Source organism: Lagopus leucura, unplaced genomic scaffold (assembly GCF_019238085.1).
Source record: "Lagopus leucura isolate 7727_CA_CO unplaced genomic scaffold, USGS_WTPT01 Super-Scaffold_100021, whole genome shotgun sequence".
Classification (NCBI taxonomy): Eukaryota; Metazoa; Chordata; class Aves; order Galliformes; family Phasianidae; genus Lagopus; species Lagopus leucura.
The window spans coordinates 10901967-10916130 of NW_024962274.1; the positions used below are offsets into that span (position 1 = coordinate 10901967).

A 14164-nucleotide genomic window follows, 5' to 3' on the forward strand; every position below is an offset into this window, starting at 1 on the left:
AAAAATATTATCAGGAAATTCTTTTCAGGAATGCGATGTTTTAAGTTACGCTTTTCGGCTCAAGGGCCTCTTTGTCTCCTCGGAAAGAAAAATAGCGATAATTTAAAAAAAAAAAAAAGAAAAAAAAAAAAAGAAAAACAAACAAACCCCGAAGCAAAGCGTTTATCAGCAGCACATCGCTTATCCAGATGGGAAACGCTGCGGGGAGTGGGCTGTCCCACTGGGGTGCCACTGGGGATGCAATGGTCAGCAGGTGGCCCTGGGGACACGAGAAGCAGTAGGGGGGGTGTTGGGACACGGGGGGTTCTGCTCTATGCCCTGCTGTGTGAACGCTGCAGTGAGGCTGTGCTGTGTGCTGAGCACCAGCCAAGGAACAAATTATGTAAGGGCTGAAGTGCTGCAGTGAGTAACAGCGGGGCTCCGCCGCAGCACGGGCACCGCGTGGGTGCTGCCACTGCAGTGTGAGGGGTCCCCAAAATGCAGGACCCAGGGCTGTGGGCATTGATGTACACCATGGGAAGCTGCCCCCTCTGCCAATTGCGGGCTCAGGGCACACTGAGGGGTACCCCCGGCACAGTGCTCCCCCCCCAGTGTTTGTCCGTGGCCGCTGGCCCCAAAGGCAGCCCTACACAGGCACTGAGCACACGGAGCTCAGTGAGAGCAGCGAGGCAGCCCTGTCCCTTTAAAAATCTCCTGGAAGACAACGTTAAAAGGAAAAGAGAGGGGGAAAAAAAAAAAAAAGGCGAAATCCAAAATAAATAAACGGCCACATCCGGATTTCCCCCCTGAGACACTAATAAAGGGTTTATGAGTTTGATACGAATTACCCTCCCTGGCCACTCGCAGCTGATCTTCTGGAAGGCATTAAGGCTGTGCTCCTCTCCCCATCCCACAGGACGCAGCGATGCTGGGGTACCCTGCAGCCCCAGGCCCCTCTGCTGCCCCACACCCATGTGCTGGCCCTGCTCCTGCCTGCACCTGGGTCACATCTACCATCAGGGTTGTGCCGTGCCCCCGCTCCCCATGCAGGCTCCAGCATCATGGACAGAGCTGCCCCTGGGACCCCGAAGCTCCCTGCACCCCAATGATGCCATCCCCTTCAGCCAGAGCACCCCACGTGCCCACCAGAGCATCCCTGCATGGCACATCTCGTGGGGACAGGGGTTCCCATCCTGGAGCATGAATGGATTTTGGGATGCGGCGATGGCCTCGTCGTGCTGTCGGAATTTGGGACACTAAATTGAAAGCAGGAACCGAGGCAGGAAAACAGCTGTTGGCCACAGCCCTGAGCGATTTCCTTTGGGTCAGAAGCTGGGCCCAGTGTGAAACCGGGCTCAGTGCTGGGGAGGAGAGCAGGGAAAAGAGCCCTTTCCCGCAGCATCTGCCTGCGCTCTTGGTGCTGCCTTTCCAAAATGCCTCTTTCCCTTGCCTGCAGTGGCTGTGGCAATGCATTCAGAGTGCTTCTCTCCTTTGTCAGCCCCCAACACATGCCCAAGAGCCTCCACACCCATCCCAGGTTTGCTGAGAGCCATGGAGCTCAATGGGGCTGCACACTAGGCTGGGAACAGGAGCAGGTCCTGGGGTCACCTTCTGCTCGGGGTCAGACAGAGCCATGTTCCCATGCACAGAGCAGAGCGGGTCCACCGCACACCTCTGAGAGCCATTTCCTTCTGCTCGCTGCCATCCTTCACGCTACCAAGTGGCCACCAACCACCAGTGCTCAGCCACCCACTGTGACCGGGTGCCCCAGGGCCCAATGGTGGCACGGTGGCTCTGTTGTGCCCGGCTGGGCAGAACGGCACTCGGGAGCACGGGATCTGTGTTGCAGGAACCTCGGTATTCTTGGCCCCCCTCCAGCCGCTTCCCACCACACGCATTCATGTGCATGATTAGCGTTCTTGCATTCTTTGAATGCGGGCCAGATAATGAGTTCAAAACTTCATTAAAACATAATCTTTCCCCCCCCCCCCTTCCCATGCACACGCACACACGTGTGCACACACACGCATCCCAGAGCCACCTGGAGGCCCCTCCTGCCTGGGGACAGTGCTCACCGGGACCACCGGTGTCACACATGTGTTGGGGATCAGCAGGGACATTCTCTGGACTTGGCCTAATTAGCTGTAGCAGAGGGGGAGAGCAAAATCCAAACCATGTGCTTGAATTTAATACGAGCGCTTTCGTGCTGACCCGCTGGCCCCTCCACCCAAACGCATCGGGGCTCAGCAGGCTCTGCATCTTTAACAGCTCCCTGGGTCTCCCTGTAAGCCCCACAGCACATGGAGCAACTCTGGGCCTGGCTTGGGCTTTGTTCCCATCCCAGGGGTCCTACAGGGAAGGAAACAAACCCTGCAGCTGGAGGTACTGGAGGCTCTGGTAGGTGCAGGGTTTGCTCGTGGTGCTGCTCCTGGGCATGCTCCATTCCCTTGCCCCAGACATGGAGTCATTGCAGAGAGAAGGATGGTGGGGCTCAGGCTCTGGGCACTTCCAAAGAGCCGGGCAAGGGCTAAATGTCATCAACCAAGCCGTGCTGGTGCAAGACCCAGGGCTGAAGGTGGGACCAGAGCCAAAGCAGTCAAAGCTCCTGGAGGAGGCACTGGGAGGGGGGCAACCAGCAGAATGTGGCTTTTCTTCGTGCAGGCAAGCCTCTCCACTGCAGTCCCCAAACCAGCAGCATCCTGACAACTTGTAGAATCATCAAAACACGGAGGTTGGCAAAGACCACTAAGACCATCTTGTCCAGCTGCCGATCCATCCCCACCATGACAAACCATGAGGCTGGAAAAGAGCCCTAAGATCGTCAAGTCCAACCACTGATGCACCCCCGATGTGCCCACTGAAGACACGGCCAAGGAAGACACTTGTCCCTCAGACCTACACGGTGACACTTTTCCATGCAGTGATGCAGAGATGCACTCGCCCAGCACCAGCATCCCGCAGCCCTCAACCACCTCCAGCATCGCATCGTGGCGGCACGGAGTGAGAGTGGAGTTCCCCATAGGACTGAAAGCCCTTTGGATGTGCTGGTGCTTTGATTACTTGACAGAGCATGTTTTTTAAATTATTCTTGTGTAAATATTTACGCATTTTTACAAGAACCATGTTGGGAGCAACAGGACACGGCCCAGGAAGGGACGAAGGGGAGCTGGATGGGCGTGGGACGGCCCCAGCCCTGCATCCATCCCCTGATCCCGAGAGCATGGAAAAGCGCTGATGCTGTTCAGAGCCACCCCCGGCGGCCCCGGCCCGCTCCCCGGGGCTGTGTTTTTGGGAAGGCCGAGGGTGAGCTCCCCCCTCCCTTCCCCCACCCGCAGATGGGATCCACAACGAGCCTGGCGTTTTCCGCTGAGCTCAGCAGAAATGAGCCCAGGAGGTCAGTGACCAGAGAAAGGGATGATCCATCATTAAATAAATTGTTTTCATTTCCCAGGATAAAGGGGAGGAAGGGGAGGGGGGTGCTGGATTGGGACTGAAAATAAAATGAGCGAAATGCAGGAAAAGCCCCCCCTGCGTTCCCTGCACGAAGAGCCCCGCTCCTCCCGCTCAGCAGCCCCGCTCTCTCGCAGGGCTTTTACAGCCAATCCCTTAATGTGATTATAATAATTATTTCTTTACTAGCATTTTTTTTTTTTTTATAAACAGCCTCTTTTGAAATTGCACCGGGGGAGCCAAGACTCCAGCTGAGCCCTGGCCCGCAGGAAGGAGTCGGGGCCGGGGGAGCGTGTGAACGTGCGCGTGTGCGTGCGAGCCAGCACGTGTGCAGAGCGCGGCCGTGCACCGGTGCCCATGCGGCAGCCCGCGGTGCCCGTGCCCGGTGTGTGTGCACATCCCTGGGCTGTCAGCAAGGGCACGTGGTGCAGCGGCCACGCACATGTCAGCGCACACATGAGGGCACGTGTGTGTGCTGGGGAGCTGCCCCGCTCCCGAGCCTTCCTAAGGCTGTGACCCCCCAGCTCCCCGCGATAAGCATGCTGGTGTCGGCGCCCCATCGAGCCCCCACAACCCCTGCTCTGTGTGGTCCCCCCCCCCCCCCCCCCCCCCAGGGGGGGGCTTTGAAATCTGTTGAAAGGAGACCGTTTTTGCCAAAATAAACAGCCTGTCATGTTAAATTACTCTCCCTTCCTCTCAAAGTCCCCTGGTTCCCTCTTCCCCCACCCCGATCCCGGCCTTTCTGCTAGGGGCCATTCTGCTCCGGGCTGACTCCTGCTTCCCTGGGGCACACGGGAGGCAGCCGGGGCCGCTGGGAGCCGCTTGGCCTCCGCATGGCCTCCATCCTTGCTGCAGAAGCACAGCAGGAGGCTGGGGGCTGATGGTGGGCCCCCCAGCCCCACGCTGCAGCAGCAAGCGATGCAGAGCCGCTGGGTTCAGGCTGCGGGGCAGGGCAAGGCACACTCTCTGTGTCCCAACCTCCTTATCCTCTGCCCACACCTCGCTCAGGTCCCCCAGAATTCACAGCCACCCCATTCCCTTTGCGGTGGAACAGCCACACTCCATGTCCCCACACTGGGAGCACAGAGCGGTGTAGGGACGGCTGGGGAGCTGCTGAGCTGCTGCAGGGTGCTGCAGCCGGGAAGTGCCTTGCCATCTATCCCCACGCTGCTGGGTTTTTTCCTCTCTCTTGCTTGCCCTCCCTCATTTTTTTTTTTTTTCTTCTTCTTTCTTTTTTTTTTTTCTTTCTCCTGTTTCTAATGGAGTGAAAATTCGTAGAACCATAAAATGCAGAGATGGAAAACGACCTATTACCTCATCCAGCCCAGCCCCTCTGCCAGCGCTGAGCCGTTCCCTGCGAGTGTCCCGGGTGACTCGTCTAGACCAAGCACGCACCGCTCCAATGGCCATTCCAGCGCTTCCCCGAGGAGATTATTCCATGCTCTAACTGACCTTATGGTTAGGAAATTTTTCCTGATGGCTCAACTCAAGTGTTTCTGTGCTAAGCTGGAGCCTACTGCTTGCTCTGCCCTGTGCACCCATCCCTCTGTTAGCAGCAGGAGGCTGTGCCTCCCACCTGCAGGTCTAGAGCGGCCCTGGAAGGATTTCCATCCGTCTGCTGCTTCTTTGCACTTGGGTCAAGTGCTTGAGGTCTTCCTCAGACGTGGGCCCTCAACCATGTCCTGTGTGGAGGAAATGGGCTGGGCTGGTGCTTGACCCAAGTCTTCATTTTGGAGCAGCAAGCATGAAGGCAAGTGACAGAAAGCAAGGGGCTGCAGCAAAATCCTCCGTGCCCACAAGTGCCAAAGCCTTGGGCTCTGCTTTCTGCACAGCCAGGGTGGGATGAAGTTTGGACACATTGTTAGAGCCATGTGCTCACGGTATCACCTCCCACAGCAAGGAGGGTTGGGCTGGATCCAGCCTGCAAGTGCAGAGGGCTGGTGACTGCCCAAAGTCCCTGTATATGACATCTGGGGAGTTTGGCAGGAGGCTGTAGGCAGAGAAGGTCATGACAGGGATTCGGGGGAGGCATTTTTTGATGCAGTTGCATCTGATTCCCAAACAATCTTTGATGTCAAAGATTTGCAGACTTGTTCTGGCCGGAGTTCCTCACTCTGTTTTGTGTTGGGGGTATCCTTCCTGTGTGCATTCCCCTTTGAATCTCTTGAGTGCTGACCCTCTGCATCCCTGCTGCTCCCAGGCATGCACTGCAGGCTGGAACAACAGCCAACCCGCTCACCATCTGTGAGTGCTCCCAAGGGCTTTCCAGGTGGATTGCAGCAGGTGCTGCAGCACAAGCAGTCCTGCTCCTTCTGCACATCTCCATCTCGCCCCTGGGCAGCCCTAGCTGCAGCCATGTTCTGTATCAGCCCATGGGTTCATGGACCCTATCAGCACTCTCCGCTGCATGCCCCTGCCTAGGAAAGCCTCTCCTAAAGGATCCTGAGACACTTTGGGAATGTGGAGGATCTGTGCTCACTTTATAGAATCATAGAACGGTTGGGTTGGAAGGGACCTTACAGCCCACCAAGTTCCAACTCCCTGCTGTGGGCTGGATGCCCCCCACCAGGTCAGGCTCCCAGGGCCCCATCCAGCCCGGCCCTGAGCACCTGCAGGGATGGGACAGCCACACTTCTATGGGCAGCAACGTCAGGGCTGAGGTGCAGTCTCACCAGAGCCGAGTACAAGCGATGGTCATACCAAGTCGCACGAGGCCAAGCACACCGCAGGGCGGCAGAGGCGAAGACAGCGCAGCTCCATCTCCAGCTGCTGCCCTGCCCTTGGCTCGCCCCGGCTCTCGCCCAGGTGCCACTCCTCAGCCGGGGTTCCCCCCGCCCAGCACTCGCTCCCTCCCCGCCCTCCCTCCCACGGAGCTCTGTGCTCACAGCCGTGCAGCCCCAGCCATGGCAGCGGGTGGGTGCCGCTGGCGCAGCTGCCTGGAGGTGGTCGCGTCCCGTCAGGGGCAGCGGGTGCAGCATTTCCAGCAAGCCGAGGACATCCTGCTGACCTTGCTGGAGCACGTCCACGCCGAAGAGCCCCGCTTCCTGGTGGACTACTCCAGGAACCTGGAAGCCTTCGAGTTTGTGCTGTGCGCCTCCGAGGATGCCGTCGTGGTGGAGGTGCCGCTGCGCATCGATGGGGATGCCTTGCAGGTGCAGCCGTGCCAGCCCACGGACACCGGGAGCACGGGACACAGGCACCTGGGTGCCTGCAGCCTCGAGGTGCCCTCTGCGGTGACTGGAGCAGGGGACTGGACCAGCATGTGCACCACGGGTGGGATGGAGCAGGTACGGTGCCTGGCACCGGGCAAAGTCCTGCAGCGCCTGAAAGAGCTCCTTGTGTCAGCCATTGTGCAGTGCCAGCGCCGCTCCCTCCTGCAGCCAGGTGCGTACCGCTCTCTCCATCTGCACTATCCCCGCCTCCCTCAGCTTCTAACACACTGTGCCCACACAGCTGCTCCTCCGTGCCAAAAACGACCCCAGTGAGGTTTGGAGATGGCATTTGCTAGGGAACCACGGCCAAACCGCAGAGTTGGGAAGGGCTGAATGGAGCGGGGTGGGAGGGCCCTTGAATGCTGTGGTGCACACCCTCTCAGCCTGCAGGACCAGCTGTGGTGACCTCCTCACCTCCTCCCCGCTTGTCACCAGGTGACCTCAGTGCTGAAAATCTGAAGGAAGACGCCACGGAGCTGTCCCTGTTGGTGCGTGGTGGCTGGAGAACCATCCGCTTTGATGTGGTCCCGGTGGTCAGGAGGCTGCAGGAGACCCCAGGGCTGGATGGGAGGCAGCACGACCGCGGCTTCCCCGAGGGCACCCTCCAAAAGGCCACCGGCGATGCTCACTTTGTCCCAGCCTCCAAACACTGCTGGAGGTGAGCAGCCCTGGCACGCAGCAGTGCCACAATGGTAGAGTTGTTCTAGAGCTTTGCATACAATTTGGGTGACTGACAGCAGAGCTGAGAAGGGCCAAGGTGGCATGTACCCTGCACCCAGCCACAAGGAGGGGCCGAGCATCCAGCTGGACCAGCCCAGGCTAATTTCAGGCTCACACTGGTTGTCTAACACAGGTGGGGCTGGTGTGTTGAGGAGCACAGCCCTGCTGCACCCCACCTATGTCCGTGCTGGGAGGGCAGGAGCTGCCCACACCCTGCACATCCCCTGCTCAGCAGAGTTGAGACCAGGATGCTGCACGCCTGGAGTGAGCTGCTGCACCCTCTTTAGCCTCCCCAGCAGCTCACTGCTTCCTCCCCAGGCTCTCTACCCACCTCCCCATCCTGAAGCTGCTCTGGGCCGTGGACACACTGCAAGGACCCCGGCTAGACAGCCTGCGCCTGCTGGAGCAGCTCCGCAGCCAGGACTGGAGGGAGGAGGACGGGAGGGACGGTCTCACCTTCAACCACCTGAAGGTAGGTCCTGCCAGAGGGAGGAATGTCCCAAAAACCCGGAGGGACCAAAGCCATGTGTGGAGTAGGATGGGCTATGCCAGCCGTGCCATGGGTTGTCCTGCACCCCGGTGCACCGGGAGGTGCCCATTTTTGGATCTGACGAGGCCCTGTCTCTCCACCCAACCTGTTTTTGGAACTTTGGGCCCCTGCCAAATGGTGACGCTGGTTGGGAAGGGGCTGTGCCGGGGACGGCTCCGCTGTCGCAATTGCAGCCCGCTCTGCCAGGGCGGAGGTGGAGAACGCGGCCCCAGCCCAAAGCAACCCGAATCCAACAGGTTTTATTTCATGTCGTGTTCTTTGACGTTTAAGGGGAAAAAAAAAAAAAAAAAAAAAAAAAGCCCAGCGCATGTTTATCCTTCACAAAGCACCTCCTGTGGGCTTCTGGAGAAATGCAGGCTGAGTGCAGGCTTTTGCTCAGGTTTTCTGCTTGGCTGGAGCCTCAAAACTCCTCTCTCACTGATGAGAGAGCAAAGGCAGCAGCCCCAGCACATCGCTGCTGTCACACGGATGTGATCAGCTCTGGGGCCCCAGCACGAGGGGCAGCTCCTTCCTGCATGCCTGGCTGGGCACATAGAGGTCGGTGCTGGGCTGTACCTGCCTCCTGTTGTGATGTGCTTCTGGAAGTCACGGACGGGCCCCTCCCCAGCACAGTGCTGAGGCAGCTGGAGCATGTTAATATTTCACACCTGTGGGGAGCCTGTGTGCATCCTTTCAGAGCTGCTCCCTAGGTGCCATCTCTTAAGGGAGCAAAGGAAAAGCTCCAGATGTGAACACGAGGACAGGCAGGTGTGATGCTGGGCTGAGCACCGGGTCTGGCTGCGGAGTGGCCTTGGGGATGTGAAGGTGCATGGGCTTCCCCCAGGAATATCCTGCACTTCCCCCTTTGTAGATGGTGCTGCTGTGGAGCACGGAGCTGTTTCCCTCTCCTGAGGATTGGCAGGACCTGGAGGGCTCTGTCTACAGGCTGCTGGTGGTCCTCCTGCGCTGCCTGGCCACACAGCGCCTGCCCCACTTCCTGCACCCGGAGCAGAACCTTTTCCAGGGGGATCCACACCACCTGGCCTCGCTCTACCCCAAGGTGGAGGCCTTTGCATGGGACCCTGCACGCTTCCTCCGCTTCCACTTCGGCCTCCCGACGCGTGCCGATGGCGTGCAGGCAGACCCAGCCCTCCGAGCCCTCCTGCAGCTCCCTGCCAAGGATGGGGCATACTGGGACACGGCCTATTTTGACGTCCTGCTCAGCCAGGTAACTGGGAGGGAATGCTGAGACCCCTGGCTCTGCACTCAGCTGTTCTCACAGGCACAGGGCAGAGCTTCAGCGATGCCTGAAATTGGCTGGGCAGCACAGGGTTCATCCCCAAACCTCCTGCCCTAAGCTACTATGTGCTGCCTGCCCTTCTGTAGCCTGCAGCAGTTGTGTGATGATGGCAGTGCTGCAGGGGGTCCGCTCCCTCACCACCCATGTCTCTGCTTAGCTGCAGGTGTACCACATCCAGGATGCCACGCGCTGCTCAGCCATGTCCCAGCTCCTCACCAAGCTCCGCAGAGACATCCCACTGCAGGGCTGAGTGGGACTCACTGCCACTCCTGTGCTCGCCATGGGGCGAGGGGAACCCAGGCTGTGGGGAACCCCAGGCTTTTTTGGGAAGCAAAGAAATCTTTCTGATCCAAAGATTGGTAGGAACTAGCCCAGCTCTGCCTCTCTCCCCATGCTGGGACTTTGCAGAGCTTCCTGCAGCTGCACCTTTCCTCTTGGATCTCAGCGAGTCCAGGCAAGCTGCAGGGCAGGGGAGCAGCATGGAGCTGCGTGGCTTTATTCAGGAATGGTGGCACTGGGGAGCAGCAGGCGTCTGCAGCAGCAGATGGGTTGTGGTGACAGTGATGGAAAAGATGGGAGGGGAGGAGGGCTGCGGCTGGATCCTGCCTCCCTCCCCCCCACCACATTGGGCTGCTGAACCCCGGGGCCAGGCAGGATGGGGAGCAGGGCACTGGGAAAAGCAAGAAGGCTGTTGGCCACCTCTGTGCCGTGTCCTGCCGATGTGCTGCTCCCTGTGGGCATTTGCTCACAGCCTGCTATGCTGGCAGTGCTGCAGGGCGTCTCGCAGGGCCCGCAGCAGGCGGTCCACGTTGTCCTGGGTTGCGTTGTAGCCCATGAAGCCGATCCGCAGCACCTGGAGGAGAAGGGCAGGTTTCCCTGCAGCACCCACCTTCCGGCCTCATGTGGGGCACACAACAAGCTGTATGGGCACACGTGTGAGCGTCCCAGTCTGTTCCTATTTAACCCTCATTTCCTCTCTGTCATGATAAAGATACGTTACCCTACTAATTAATTATGTGTGCAGCTACTCAATTATGTGCAATTCTACGTGGCAAGGAGTGTTGCTGCACAGGCAGCAGGATGCACAGCCCTGTATCAATTTCGTGTTGCACTGCTGATGGCCACAGCCTCGTGTTGACTTAGGGAAGGGGAGCACACTGCCCACCTTGCCTGCAGTGGGGCCTAGGCCCCCAGCGATCTCAATGCTGTGTTTATCCATCAGGAAGTCTGTGATCTCCTTCCAGTTGTAGCCTTCAGGCACCCTGATGGTGGTGACAGTGGGCAGCCGCGCTGCCTGGGGAGGAAAGGCACAGGGTTGGAGCCGCATCTCCTATCCGCTTCCCCAGACTGGGGTCCCTCTGCAGCACCAGGGAAGCTCTGAGCTGTGCAGGGCTGTGCCCAGATCCTGCACTTACTTCCTCCTTCACGAAGAGCTCCAGCCCCAGATCCTGCAGCCCCTGGCACAGGCGGGTGTAGACAGCCCGGTGCTGCTCCCACGAGTTCTCCAGGCCCTGGCAGCACAGAATAGATGTCCCCTGCCTGAATGTCCCATGCCACCACCAACAGCTGGGCAACATCTGCTCCTCAAACCCTGATGTAACACAGGCATGGCCCAGCTCAGCTGTCCCTGTGCCCAGCTCACCTGCTCTGCCAGCATGGCCAAGGCCTCCCGCAGGCAGAAGATGCTGCTGATGGGCACCGTGTGGTGGTACCTGCAAAATTCAGGGGTCCCCAGGGCAGGTTCAGCCCCTGTGAGCCCCTCGGGCAGGCACATGGTTCTGTGAGGTGGGGAGAGGTGGGGAGCAATGGCAGAGCTCCACAATTCCTGGGGAGGGGACCTGGGCAGAGATGCAAAGCTGGGGCAAAGGGGCTGTTTTGGGAGTAAGGAGAAGAAATGCAAATGGAGCAAAGCAATTGGATAAGGTGGGGGGCTTTGGGGACAAGGGAGGATAGATTTAGGGTTAGGGTTAGTTATGTGGTGGGACAGCCACAGCCTCCTGTCTGGGTACAGCCTGCCCTCACATGCGTGGCTCGCCATTGCAGCCCCAGTAGTTTGCCAGATAGCCCATGTCCAGGTAGAAGGATGGGGGCCTCGTCTTCCTCCTCAGCATCTTCTCCCTGGCAGAACGCAGGGCTTGAGTGCTGCCCCGTGGAAGGGAAAGCCCTCTACCCACTGCTGTCCCTGGAGCATGGAGCCCAAAGCAAGCACTGGGTTGGCATTGCAGCCAGGGGATGTGGCCAAGGAGGAGGTCCTGAAGCTACCTGTGCCCCCGGCCCTGCTGGGACGGGGCTGCCCTTACCTTGCTCGCTCACTGAATGAGATGGGAGAGCTGCCAGGGGGGGCACTGAGGACTTTCTGGGACCCCGTGTACAGTACATCAATCCCTGCATGGGAGAGACCAAGGGCTCTGAGCAGGACTCTGTGTCCCATTGCCAGTGGGAAACACAGGGCACACAGCACATATGCTGGTGTGGGGGCACACAGGGACCCCTGTGCCACACTAGCACTGCGGCTCTCACCCTGCTGGTCCATGAGGATGGGCGCTCCCCCGAGCGATGCCACTGCATCCACAAGCAGCAGGCAGCTGTGCCTGGAGGGAGACAGAGCTCAGCCCCACAGTCCCCTGCAGCCCAGCCCTGGTGGGGTCCCCAGGCACACTGACCGGTGGCACAGCTCGCCCAGACCCTCCAGCGGCTGCAGGACCCCCGTGGAGGACTCGCCATGGGTGATGAAGATCACTGAGGGTTTGTGCTGTACCAGGCCCTAGTGGGAACAGCGAGGTGAGTGCCCAGAGGGGGCTCAGTCCCGGCACCCCACGGGTGGCACACACCTCCTGAATGTCCTGCAGGGTGAAGTACTCGCCCAGAGGCTTCAGCAGCTCATGGACCTTGGCTCCTGGGTGTGCAGAGGGATGGGGAGTTTTGGGCAAGCATTATCGGGGGTCTGCCATAAACCACCCTGAGGGTGCCACCCCATAAAACCCGAGCTCTCTGCTGTTTCCCATCACCTGGGTGGGAGCAGCGGGCCCCCTGCTGCAGGGCTCACGCTGTCACCTCGCCCATAAGCAATCATACCCAGCCTCCTGGCGATGTCAGCTGCGCGCTGTCCCCAGATGCCGTTGACGCCCACCAGCACAGTGTCACTGCTCTCCAGCAGGTTGGTGAGGGCAGCCTCCATGGCGCAGTGCCCGCTGCCGCTGATGGCCAACGTGAGTCGGTTCTGTGTCTGGAAGGCATACTGGATGCCCGCCTTGATCTCATCCATCACCTGAGATGAGGACCAGCACCGCTGTCAGCCCTGCAATGCAGGAGGTGTGGGCAGCCTGGCAGAGCCACTCACCTGCAGCACCTCGGGGTGCATGTGGCCCAGGATCTGCTGGCCACCGGCTGCCCGCACTCGGGGGGACACATTGCTGGGCCCCGGCCCCAGCAGCAGCCGGTGGGGCACGGCCAGCGGCCGCAGCAGCTCCCGAGGTGGGGGAACACGAGGTGCAGAAGCAGCCATGGCACAGCCAGCTGCACTGCGAGCCCGCAGGAGAGCAGCGGTGGATATCGGCAGCACTGCGGCACGGTGCATCCCCTGCCCACGGCTCCACGGACACTGACCGCCGGACTCTGCCCCCGCCGCCTCCCATCCAGTTAATGTGCCACCAGCAGCACAGTGTGCTCAGCAGTGTCCTCTTGGGGTGGTCATGGGATGCAGTGCCTCACACAGGGCTCCGTCAGCCGTATCGGGGCCGTAGCGAGGAATGTTGTCACTGAGGATAAGGCTGAGGTTCTCAATGCCTTCTTTACGTCTGTCTTTAATAGTCAGGCCAGTAAAACTCAAGGTATTCAGCCCCCTGGGTGTGGGGAGCAGAACAAAACCCCACATTCAGAAGGAAACAGCAACCTGCTGCCTCACCTGGGCTGTACCAAGTCTGTGGGGCTGTTGGGACCCACCTGGGATTGCTGAGAGAGCTGGTAAGGTGCTTGCCAAGCTGCTTTCCATCATCTTATCAGTGGTCCTGGTCAGCTGGGGAGGTCTCAGGTGACTGAAGACTGCTAATGTGACACACACCTACAAGAAGGGTCATAAGGAGGATCTGGGGATGTGTCACAGATGTGTCTGCCTGAACTCAGCGCCAGGGAAGGTTGAGGAGCAGATCACTGAGTGAGATCAGATGGCATATGCAGGACAACCGGGGGATCAGGCCCAGCCAGCATGGCTTCATGACAGGCAGGTCCTGTCTAAACAACCTGATCTCCTATGACCGGCTGACCCAGGTGGTGGATGAGGGAAAGGCTGCGGATGTAATCTACGTAGACTTCAGCAAAGCCTTTGGCTCTCTCCCACAGCATTCTCCTGGAGAAGCAACAGCAGTGACTGGGACAGGTACATGTGTTGTGGGGTAAAGAACTGGAGAGCTGGGCCCAGGGAGTGGTGGTGGATGGACTGAGATCCAGCTGGCAGCTGGTCGTGGGTGGCGTTCCAGGTGGTCATGACCAGGCAGCTGGTCATGGGTGGTGTTGGTCCTAGGAGCCGTGCTGTTCAATGTCTTTATTTGTGATCTGGACGAGGGGATGGAGTGCACCCTCAGTAGGCTTGCAGATGACACCAAGTTGGGGGCAGCGTCCATCTGCCTGGGGGTAGGAAGGCCCTGCAGAGGGACCTGGACAGGTTGGATCACTGGGCTGAGGCCAGTGGGAGGAAGGTCAACAAGACCAAATGCCAGATCCTGCACTTTGGCCACAACAACGCAGGGCAATGCCACAGGCTTGGGGCAGAGTGGGTGGAAAGCTGCGGGGAGCAAAAACACCTGGGGCTGTTGGCTCAGGGGGAACATCACTGCTCTCTGCCGCTCCCTGAGAGGAGGCTGTAGTGAGGGGAGGGACTGGCCTCTGCTCTGGGTAACAGAAATGGGATGAGAGGTGATGGCCTCGAGCTGTACCAGGTTGGGTATTAGGAAACATTTCTTCTCAGAAAGAGCAGTG

The 14164-nt window shown here is 59.3% G+C and overlaps 2 protein-coding genes across 2 annotated transcripts; one reads left to right on the forward strand and one right to left on the reverse strand.

Moving 5' to 3' along the window:
* Positions 1-5933: 5933 nt before the first annotated feature.
* On the forward strand, positions 5934-9761 carry MAB21L4 (mab-21 like 4; the record flags this gene model as incomplete). Its single annotated transcript, XM_042878593.1, has 5 exons — positions 5934-6813; positions 7077-7299; positions 7680-7833; positions 8762-9118; positions 9348-9761. Coding segments are annotated over 5 exons (1707 nt in total), but the record flags the coding sequence as incomplete, so codon positions are not given.
* On the reverse strand, positions 9651-12806 carry AGXT (alanine--glyoxylate and serine--pyruvate aminotransferase). Its single transcript, XM_042878591.1, has 11 exons — positions 12531-12806; positions 12266-12458; positions 12022-12086; positions 11854-11954; positions 11711-11781; positions 11491-11575; positions 11213-11308; positions 10833-10902; positions 10606-10701; positions 10356-10484; positions 9651-10043 (listed from the first exon to the last, which is right to left on the reverse strand). The coding sequence occupies exons 1-11, from the start codon at positions 12765-12767 to the stop codon at positions 9936-9938; spliced, it is 1251 nt and encodes a 416-aa protein (XP_042734525.1). The 5' UTR covers positions 12768-12806; the 3' UTR covers positions 9651-9935.
* Positions 12807-14164: the final 1358 nt, after the last annotated feature.